Source organism: Stegodyphus dumicola, chromosome 8, assembly GCF_044657685.1.
Source record: "Stegodyphus dumicola isolate Sdum_Otavi_A_Nest chromosome 8, ASM4465768v1".
NCBI lineage: Eukaryota > Metazoa > Arthropoda > Arachnida > Araneae > Eresidae > Stegodyphus > Stegodyphus dumicola.
The window spans coordinates 183,837,253-183,849,278 of NC_140775.1; the positions used below are offsets into that span (position 1 = coordinate 183,837,253).

Consider the following 12,026-nt stretch of genomic DNA (forward strand, 5'->3'; position numbering starts at 1 on the left):
CAACAAAAATCAGCGTTAATTTATAAAATTTTCACAGGACTAGTTTCGATGGTTTTTGGTTAAACAGCATATCATCCCAATTAAAGGGAATATTAATTTAGAAGCAAAACAACAAAAATCAGCGTTATATTTGCAAATTTTCACAGGGCTAGTTTCGATGGTTTTACCAAACCATCATCCTCAGCTGCCAAAGAGTAAATGGTATAAAAGCCATTTGCTATTTGGCAGATGAGAATGATGGTTCGGTAAAACCATTGAAATTATTTAGCTTCTAAATTAATGTTTGCTCGGCGTGTTATTTTTACCTAAATTAAGAGAATGTTAGTTTATTAAACTGATCCAGATTTTTTCTAGAGCTCCTCCTCCTTTTTAAAGCTAAAAGTAAATCTATGAATTGAATGATGTCCCTGTTACCACAGCCTGTCGCTTTAAAATTGGTACTTCAAGGCCACTGCCACCCTTTCTCCCTGTTTGCGATCAAAACATGTATTGTCATCACCATTCAGCATTTATTTTCTCCACATCATTTAAGTAGTAGTTCAAATCTGCCTTTATTTGGCCACTTCATGAAGCTTCAAGGTACTCAACATTTTCCTGCAGCTATTGTTCCCATGGCTATGAATCAAATAAAGTAGTGGAAAACAAACTTGAAGTTCCTGTTTTAAAATAACAATGCAATAAATAATCAAGTACAATTTTAAATAATAGTACTTCTAATTTCACCCTCCAAAAAGGAAACAAAATATTTAATAAAATGATATATTGATATGATTATACATTAAACAATCATTGTGCAATTGCATTTAAATGTTTACATACTTTTTCTGAAACTACTCCAGGTAGCATAAGAAGATATGTCTCCTTTATTTCTTTTGCCAGCTCTTTATCTGCAGAATTTTTGCTTCTAGCCAGTTTTTTCACCAGTACTTCCCAATCACTTGAAGTATGACAAGCAATGGACCATGATTTTTCATCATTTTTTTCAGTCTTTTTGTTCTTTTGTTTTGCATTATTTGTTTGATCCCTAAAAAATATTTTTCGAATACTGTATGCAAACAGATTGTATCCAACATAGTTAAAGTTCTTGCAAATGGAAATTAGCACAATTCTTCATCTACTCAATAGCTTGAAACAGATAAATGAATATTTATGAAAAAAGAAGAAATGGAAATATCATGAACCCTCTTCCAAAACCTGTTCTAAAACTATCCACTGTTCCAGATGATTCTGATTTCCTGCAGAGGTGATCATTTTAGAAAGGCAATATTAATGCTTGCTCGTACTGCCAGAAATATTCCTTATTTCTAGAGGTGGTTTTCTTAAGAAGGGGGAAGGAGTTGTCACAAGAGGGATCAATGTATTTCCAACTCTACAGCACAATTACATGGATAGATAACTCGATAACCAATTATTTTGAAAAAAAAATATCATTTAAAACTAATTAGCACAACATGTTCTAATTTTCTGTCAAAAAGACAATGATATGAAACATTTATCTGGGAATCAAGTTTGATACATAAGTTAGAATTTTTTTAAAGCAGTATTTTTAATCATTTTTATCAAATAGTTCTATTTTTACTAACTATTGGTATTTTAATGAGCTTCCAAAAACATGTTACTACAGTTAAAATATTGCTTAACTAAACTTCAATTAAATCAAATACAGTTTATGGCAGGAAAATAATGCTAAATAGTAGATCACCTCCCTTCCCTAAAGTCTCTCCCAATAATTACACATAAAGGCATTTTTAGAATGCATAGAACTGGTCCCAGTGCACTGAAGGCAAAAAATAAGCAAATAAAAAGTTCAAATTCTCCAGCATATAGCTTTAAAACATCTACATCCATTAATGTCAATTAAAATTCTGCTAAAGAACTTCCCTGAAAAGGAATGAAGTATCAAAATGGAAATCTGGAAATTTTTCTATCAACTGAACACAATACAGATTTTATAACATTTTAGAAGAGGATTTCTAAAATTAAAACTGCTATTTATTTGTCAGCTTAATGAGGCTTATCTTTTCTTTTTAATAACCAGAGTTATTTTTGTAAACAAACATGCCTTTAAACTAAGGGATTGCTAATTTTTGTTATATAATTTTCCATTTTCATTCATCAATCATTAGTTTAATAGTCCAAAACAACAATCTTAATCAAAATTTTAAAAAAATGTAAAGCTTGTGTAAAATGTAAAATTCTGAAGTTTGTATATTTTACAAAATATGTTCAACAATATTTAGCTGGTACAAAGTGTGTACATTTTACAAAACATAATCAACAATAACAGTATTAATAACATAGCAATTCACTTTTATGAAAATCAGCCTTAAGCCCCATTCACAAGAGCAGATTAGAGCCATGGCGAAAACCATTGAGAAATTTAATTTCATTCATGCTTCATTTTTCTCTTTTATAGTTCCATCTAAAGAAAATACTGCAACATCTTCGAACGAACACCATTCACATGCCGGACAAGCATCAACTGCCTCTCGGAATTGGAGGTAGAATTTGATACCTCTCTGAAGCAGCACAAACAGGAAGATTTCCCCATTTCCATTGTACGATTGCGCAGTTAATTAACCACTTGCGCTAAAAAGACGTGCCACGCACGTCAAGATGCTTTTGTCTCAAACCGCGAGCGACATGAACACCACGTCAATAGGCATTTATCACAAAAATGAAAATAACGTAGTGCACACGTCGCCTAACAACGAGATTGTTTATTTCTCGAGTTACAGCTCAGGATTGCACTCGCAGACACGGAGCCGCGTAAATGAGGCACTTTACCGCTTGTTATATTGTAGTGCACGGCACCGCAATCATGAAGTTTAGTCATAGCGCAAGTGGTTAATTATTACAGTCAAGAGTCGTTAATTCGGACACCCATAATCTGGACCTCAAAACTAAAAACTTTCTGCGCATGCGCTGCGTTGGCACATGCGCACAGGCATTTTATGCACGCACGTAAGACCTGGACGACTGCGCATACGCGTGCGTGCAGGTGCAGAATACATTTTCGCCTTCGCGTTTAATGTATAACGGACGGTGTAAGCTAAAATGATCTAATTATCTATTTCAGTTAATGTTAATGACTGCGTTGTTTCTTAATTTTCAAATTGGATCCCGCTTATTACTTTTTGCAGACTGTTAGAGCAATTTTATAAAAGTAAACTTGAACTTTCGATTATGTCAAATAGAATTTCCGATGCTGGAATTTCCAAAGGATCTACAAAATGAAAGTATGTTTCCATGTCCATCAAACAAAAAGTGGAATTGCTGCAAAAATTGGATAAAGGCATACCTGTCTCAAAGTTATGCAAGGAATATAACATTGGAAAGTCAACTGTATATGACGTAAGCAAAAAGAAAAAGGAACTTTTTGATTTTTTTGTGGATTCCGACACCCCACTTGCAATGAGTAACAGAAAAAGGGTTCGTTATGCTAAAAGTGACGATCATGACAGAGTGATGGTTGAATGGGTCAGACAGCGTCGCAGCGAGAGCTTGCCATTGACGGGTCCAATGGTAATGGCTCAAGCCAAAATATTTCATGAAAAAATGAACTTAAACGGAGAGTGCACATATTCGACATGTCGGTTAACAAAATTTAAAAATCGCCATGGTATAAGACAATTAAAAATTTCTGGTGAAAAATCTTCAGCTGATACTGAAGCTGCTGAACAATTTGCAGATGAATTCATCGAATTCATTACTAGTGAACAATTATGTGCAGAACAAATTAACAATGCTGATGAAACTGGTCTTTTCTGGCAATATGTACCGCGAAATACCTTGGCAACCTCTACAGAAAAGGCTCCAACTGGTGTCAAAGATTCCAAAGCGAGACTAACAATTTTAGCGTGCGCAAATGCTGCAGGAACGCACAAGTGCAAACTTTTCGTAATCGGAAAACATGCACGACATTGACCGTTTAAAAGAGTAACGATTTTCCCTGTTATATATCGCGCAAATAAAAGAGCATGTATGACACAAGTGTTGATGAATGATTGGTTTGAAAATCATTTTATACCCGAGGCTCGGCGACATTTGAATTCAGTTGGTTTACCTGATGACTCAAAAATAGTTCTGATTGTTGATAACTGTTCGGTGCATACTTCACTTAAAGTTTTAGTGAAAGATAATGTATCCATGTTATTCTTCCCTCCAAATTGTACGTCTATCATTCAGCCTAAGGATATGGGAATAGTGCACGCGCTGAAATGCAAATATAAAACAGCATTTTTAAAATCTATGTTAAATTTCTTGAACAGTGGCAAGACTATTCAAGAATTTTTGAAATTTTTTAGCATAAAATCTGCCGTGTGGAGCATCGCAAGATCGTGGGAGGATGTGTCTTCAAGTACGTTAAAAAATGCTTGGCATAATTTATGGCCATCTACCATATTTCATGGTGAGGAGGAGGAAAACGATAGCGGCGAATTTGAAGGTTTTCGGACATCACAAACTAAAGGTGAATCATTTATTACCGCTTCTCCACATTTCTTTACAAAATTGGATTTTGTAAAGAAATGTGGAGAAGCAGTAATAAATGAAGATGATATAAGAGAAGTTTTTTATTGCGACGACAATGCACCAATCATCAATCAATTAGCGGACAGCGAAATATGTAGTATGGTTCTAGATCCAGAAAATATCGCTTCCGATAGTGAAGAAAGTGACACAGACGTTACCGAAAATGAAACAATTTCGATTGACAAATTAGTCGATATTCTTGACACCGCAATTATAGGACTTGAACAGCAGAAAATTTGTAACTGAACAAGAAATTATGTCTGTTTATAGAATTAAAGAGAAAGTATTATCACATAAAACGAAACAACTTAAACAACTTACATTGATAGAAATGTTTAATAAAGTAAACAAATAAATATTAAGCTTTTTTTTTTTTTTTTGTAAATTTTGTTACCCTTTAGATCATAATTGTTCTTTATTTCATAAATTATGGTTTCATATTTTTAATTTTAGAATTTCTGCATGCCATCTTACGAGATTTAAACTGATGATCTATAATCCGGAAAAATCGATAATCCGGAATCGCCGAAGTCCCGACGAGTCCGGATTAATGACTTTTGACTGTATATAACATGGCTGATATGCAACTGACTGCTCACTGGACTGTCAGCAAAGCAATCACGTTAAATAGAGAGAGAGAGAGGCAATCGCGTTAAATAGAGATAGAGCAATTGCGTTATCAATCTGCCATAGCATCCAAAAAAAAAAAAAATTAGGTGGAACAGTTACTGAAATTTATAAACAAATACAAAAAAGATTATCTGATACTGGGTATTCCAGGAACACAATTCACATAAAAACATTACGGCGCTCAGATACGGCGCTAAAAAAATATACAATAAAGTTACGGCGCTCAGATGCGAATATCGGCTTCAGTGCGACAAATTAAAACCATCTGGTGCCGATGGTAAAATTACTTTTAGATTTTATGACCAACTGAATAGAATTTTAGGTTCTAGAGATCCCTTGAATCCTGGCCCAGTAACAAAAACCGAGATTCTTGGGTTAAAAGAGTCAAATGTTTGCTTTTATTAATTACGCTATGCTAGAAAACATTACATCACTTTTAAATACATTGTTTCAGAGAAGTGCTCGGACTTATCCTTCTCTAAAAACAAAGAGAAAAATTTTAATTTCCCAAATTTGAAATATCCAACATGATTTTCAAACCAGATGTTTGCTTACTTTTTTCCTCACACTGCATATTTTTCTGAGATAAGAAATACTTAATTTAAGTACAAATATTGTCTCTTTTGAACATAGGAATCATGGTATAAAATTACTGGAACATTTGTTACTCCATCACCAAAAAGTGAAAACCTGTTTCTTTTGCTTGATCATCTTGATTAAAAATACATTTAATTGTTTTGGTCATGTATTTTGTAGTGCTAATGTACATGGCATTTTTGTAGTGTTAATGAATTTGCCTTCATTTTCTGATTATTTGTAGCCTAATTTTTCTTCACTGATATTGCATTCCTAATTTCATTTGTTGTTGTAAAGAAATATTCGGCTTGCAAATTTTATATTTCATTTCTTGCTATATATATTCAGTGATTTGAATGTTTACAATATTTACAGAAAATTAAGCGTGCTGTGACATATTCATACTAGTCTGTGATCACTGCCTTTAAAAAATGTTTAATTATTTTGCACACTAAATTTTTCTGCCACTGATAATCAAATTCAGTTTGAAAGCTTAATTATTTTCTCATCATAATTTTTCTTTAGTAGCTTAGTACATTTCTCAGCCATATATATATGGCTAAGAAATGTACCATATGGTGAATTTGATTGCTTCTTTGCATGATATCATTCTAATGCATAATTTTCATCTGTTTGACAGCGTGAAATAATTTCTAAAACTACCCAAAGTTAATTTCACCTCTGGGAGGATTTCCTTATCAGCAAGTTTATCTTTGAGAAGTTCATATACTTATTTAATTGATGCTGAAAAAATTGTTATCACTTATTTCATATCAGATATTATCAACTGTTATCCAGACTTAGGACTTGCTAAACTATATCCTGTAAGGACTGTTGGATTTGAATATATTTCAAGACTGTTGACCCTAATTTAAAATAACTTTCATTATTTCCTATCATTGAAATGTATATTTTTAAGCTGTAACTATATCCCCCTCATAAAACGTATTGTCAGGACTATGCTATTATGTAAAATGATACTGTAATTAACAAACCCTGTTAAGTGGAGTATTCATATGTTTTGGAAAATAAAGTGGCCGATCACTTTTGTGAAATATTTTATTATTTATTTCTCATAATTACAAACTGAATTAGAGCCTAAATTTATTAAAGAAGAATACCATATAAGCAGATCATATAACATATAGTAGTGATGGTAAAAAATATTTCTCATTCAAAAATATCAAATATTTTTCATTTAATAGCAAGAATTAGCTATATTGTAGAAATTCCTATACAGTGTTTTATAAAACAACATTTTAAAGCAATTATATACCTGTATAATGCATCTGAGTCTGTTATAATGAATTTAATTCTTTCAGATTTCAGTTGCAATATATTATATAAGATGGAGAGAAGTTTAATTTTATTAATGCTTCCTCTATCTCTTTATATTTCCATCTAAAGAAAATGTTGCAGTATCTTTTGATGCACATGAAAAGTAAGTTAAATGCATAAATATCTTAAACTTTGAAATATTATATGAAACAGTTCTTGATCACAGTTAACATACATAATTAGTTTAATGAAAAGCTCTTTTACAAACGTATTAATTATATTGCATAAAACATATTACTGTTTAATATATAAAAAGATAATTTAATGAATGCATATGCTTCTTTTATCATCTCTAGTATAATACTATGTAAAAATAATTTATGAGATGTATTCAAACTGCAGAATCATTTTTTGCTACATATTTGCTATACTGATTAATTGTCAGTCCCAACATCAGTACGTTCATTTGTTTTCACTTTTTTTATTGAAGAATTCTATGACACAAAGTTAAAATAATCATTCCACAGTAATAATACATATTATTTCTGTTTCAAAAAAATCTCTTTTTCTGTTTATTTAGATAACAAAATCTGTGACTCTTTCATCAAAAATATGGGAACAGTAAAAGTGCAGAATTTAATGATAAGATAAATAGATTAAACAGAAAAAAAAATCAAGCAGAATGGAATTCTGCCTAAGAAGTTCATAAATTTCATGTACTGAAGTAATTATCTTTTTTTATAAACATATTCCTTATCATTATTCCAGGTTGTACTAATTAAAACTTTACTCTTCTTACTGCATCATGGTTTTAGATCTGTCATCGGTATTATATGCTCTGTAGTTCTGTAAGCTAGTTAATTACCACAAAATTTTTATCGTGCTTATAATGGAGTAATTAAATGCCTGCTACTGTAGACAGGCTACAAGCACTGTTTCATTATTTATTATTATCCAAACTGTTGTTCTTGTTATTTCCTGATCTGTATTAATGTTATATTAACTATTTAACAGAAAATATACACAAAATATTGTTCATAATGTTTCTCTTAAAATGTGCATGTTATTTTAAGAGATATCTTAAAACAAGTATGGAGAGTTTTAAACCATTTCATATTTTAAATTATTTCAGTATGGATTACCAAAGAACTGAAATGTACGAATAGTCACGAGAATGTTCTTCCGATTCCTCCAATATCTAGTTCCCATTTTTGTAAGTTATATTTTAATATTTACAAAAAGATCAAAAGCTATAACACTAGAGAGCCAGTGCGGAAAGCACTACTCCTGTTGGATAAATGTTCTCTTCAAATGTTTACAGCAAAATTAAATTGCATTTTAATTAATCACTATTATGTTTGTGTATGAGCCAGGTAATAATAAAAAGTATGATGCTGCACACTACTTAATTCCTCATAAATCATATTATTTCTTACATATTATGACATGCTTGCAATCTTTTTCAGAACATGCAGTTTACAAGGCCCAAATATGCTGAGATAGAGTAGATATAACATGTGACGTAGAATAGATTTATAAATGAGCAAGTTGTTACCAAGAGATACAACACAGATATTTCGAACAATTCAGGAGAAGAGTTTAACTTCCCACATTCAGAGTTTATTTATAATAGATGTAACATGCAGAATGTTATTTTTCATAAAGCGATATCACTCATTTTGAATTTAAAATTTCAGAAAAATGCTTAACCTTAAATTAACCAAGTAATGAAAAACAGAGTAATACCATGTAATATTAAAGAATTTTGAGATAAACATTTAAACATTTATAGGATATCTCTTGAATTGCATAACTTTTTGTATGCAACAGTTTTCAGTTGAATTTTGCTACAATTTGAATTTGAATCTGGTTCTGGGGAAAGTTTGAGTATTGCAATTTTTACGACAATATGTATTATAAAAGGTTTACTGACTTGCTTCCACATTTAGTGAAATAAAACATATGACTTAAGTAAAGAGAAATTTCAACAAAGCTTATATTTTTAAACTCATATAAAGTTTTTATACATTCATAAAACTAGCTACTAGTAAAGCCAACCATTTAAAGAAATTATATAAAATGAATAAATATATAATGAGTCCGGTTAGCATAATTTTGTGAATCTAGTTAAATAATACCATTAGGTGAAAAATTGCATTTAAAGCTCTAGTTTGTTAATCAGTAGCACACATTAAATACCTTATATTTTGCTTAATGACAACATACTGGCATGCAGAAGATAAAAATATTTTATACCTGGTAGTACCAATACATTTATTTTAAATCACCAACTTTGTTGATTACATTTGAAAAATAAATATCTAACTCTGTCAAGTTGCAGCACACTGATTTTGAATTGTTAAGTTTGTTAATCAAAAATTCATTAAATTCACACAAAGCACGAAATAAATAAAAGGCATATTCCAAATCTGGGCTTCAAGATACATATGTTCTAGTGGAGAACTATGTGTGTTCGATATCTAGTGGCACCTGCATTTTTTTCTCAATGCTAGAAACAATAAATATATACATTTCATTATTTACTAAAAGATATTACTACTTTTCTTAGACTTTTATAATATATTTCCCCATTTAGATAGTGCACTTTAGAAAAAAAGGAATAAAAACTGAATAATCTTTGCTTTGCACATTAGTATTTTTCAATGGAGTGTATTTAAATAATTAATAATTTTTATATGTTCCTCTTACTTGACAACTTCATTGAATGGACAATGTTCTTCCAGACAATGGAAGAAAAGTCTAAAGCATGTCATACAAATGACAATTGAAACCACTGTAGATAAATTTCTACAATTTGAAAGGGAAATGAAAGAGAAGATCTCTGAAGAAAAAAAAGTGTTCAGAGAAAAATTGTTAGATTTATTAGAAAAATAGCTAATAAATAAATAATTTTTAACTTTGAAGTATTGTTTCTTGCTAAAATTCAGTTACTGTTCTATAAAGTTTGAAATCTTAAATTTTGACCACTGAACTTAAAAGTTTTTATTTTATGAATCAATACATCTAGACACACATACATATCTTGGAATTAATTTCTTTTTACAGATTTATCTAATTATTAAGGTATATGTAATGTACAATAATGTAGCAGTCATAATATAAATATTTTTGTAAATAATAAAATGTTATACCACAATTTATGTATGTTGTATAGGTGATAACTTTTTTATAAATTTTTAACTACACTATATATTTGCAAAGTACAATTTTGTTTTAGCAATTGCCTAGATACTTATGTAAAAATTTAAAACTTCAAAATGCAAATTATATCATGAATTCATTTAATTAATTAATTAAAGTTAATAATTATATATATATATATATATATATAATTACAATTTAACAATTTAAATTACAAATTATGAGTTTTACAAATTGTCGCGCCACTATTGAACTCCATGAGAGGTAAGTTTCTCTGTTACGGAATGGCAACGAGAGAGATTGTTGTTCTAAAGATGGATGATCGAACTGCGTTGTAACGATCATTTTTGAGGATGTTGGGTACTGTAAAATGAACTTATTACACTGTGCTAAATAGTATTAAAATGCTATATATTAAAAGATCTTTCATCTGATCTAAATTTTAACAAACCGCTCATTATTTTCTCTTAAACTCACAATGTTCACGACATTTCTGGCGCCCCCGGGTGGGCGTGTTTGTTGGAAACATGTTGGATGAAAGAATAGATAGGGTAAGTTGATTACCTTATACTTCTGTTTTGAAGTTATTGATTATTGTTTTACTGAAGTTTAAAATACTTTTCTTGCCTAATTTTTATCTGAATATTTTAAACTTAAGACAAAATGGAAGTGATGAAAAGAAACAAAACTGCGCAACGTTCAGCTTTTACTAAAGCATATAAAAGACTAGATGATCTTTTAAATGATGATAATGTTGATTATGAAGAAGCAGAAATGTGCTTTTATTTGTTCAAGAAAAAGGCAGAAACATTAGAATTGACGCACGGTGCTTATTTAGATACTATAACTGATGATAAAGAATTCGAAACAGAATTTGAAATAACAGAGGACTATCGAGAGAAGGCTGTTAGGATACAGTTAAAATCGGAACGATTTCTCGATAATATTAAAAGTAAATTAAACGAAATCCAAAATACATCGTCAGAGAGTAGTCAGAAATTAGTTACTGATGAAAATACATGTAAAACTTTGTGCCAACACCTACCAAAAGTAGAACTTTATAAGTTCGCAGGTGATTTAAAAAATTGGCTTACGTTTCGGAATCAGTTTAAAAACATACATAAAAATAATAACTTAACGAATGCAGACAAATTCCATTATTTGATACAGTCAACAAAAATTAAATCAGAAGCTAGAGATATTGTAGAATCTTTTCCGGTGACGAACGAAAATTATCCTTTGGCTATAGAAAGCCTTACTGAGAGATATGGGCGTAAAGAACTTTTAATTGATTTTTATGTTCAAGAGTTAATAAAACTTGTTTTGGATAACGCAGTGAAAAGGAAGCAGGATTCTTTGAGTAGTTTGTATAACAAACTTTCAACACAACTTAGAGCCCTGAGCAGTCTTGGTGTAACAACTGATCAATGTGGAACAATTTTATATCCTCTTGTGGAAAGTGCTATTCCTATTCACGTATTGCGATCGTTTAAAAGTCAACGAAAAATTACTGAATCTGAACGAAACATTTTGAGTCTTGATGCAATAATTGAATTTCTGAAAAGCGAAGTTCAGTCAGAAGAAAAAATAAAATTAAGCAGAGCGGATATTTTTTCTAAGTCTGATCGTAAGCACTTGGCAACTAGCCAAAATATTCCTTCCGCGTCGGATTTGATGAATCATGAAGCAATACCTTCTTGTTCGTTTTGTTTAAAAGATCATGAAACGCGTAATTGTAAAAAGGCGTTTTATATTCCGTTAGATGAAAAAATGTCTGCTGTAAAAAAGAAAGGTTTATGCAGAATATGCTTGGTTAAAGATCACCTCAGTAACCAGTGTCGATCAAG

At 30.8% G+C, this 12,026-nt stretch overlaps 1 protein-coding gene across 1 annotated transcript in view; it reads right to left on the bottom strand.

Annotated features, from left to right (window-relative positions):
• The window catches only part of LOC118192118 (uncharacterized), a 97,514-nt gene that overhangs the window by 49,210 nt on the left and 36,278 nt on the right, over window positions 1-12,026 (bottom strand). Inside the window, exon 6 of the mRNA XM_035363022.2 lies at window positions 820-1,024. Coding sequence (XP_035218913.1) covers window positions 820-1,024 — 205 coding nt within the window. The remainder of the gene's footprint in view (window positions 1-819; window positions 1,025-12,026) is intronic.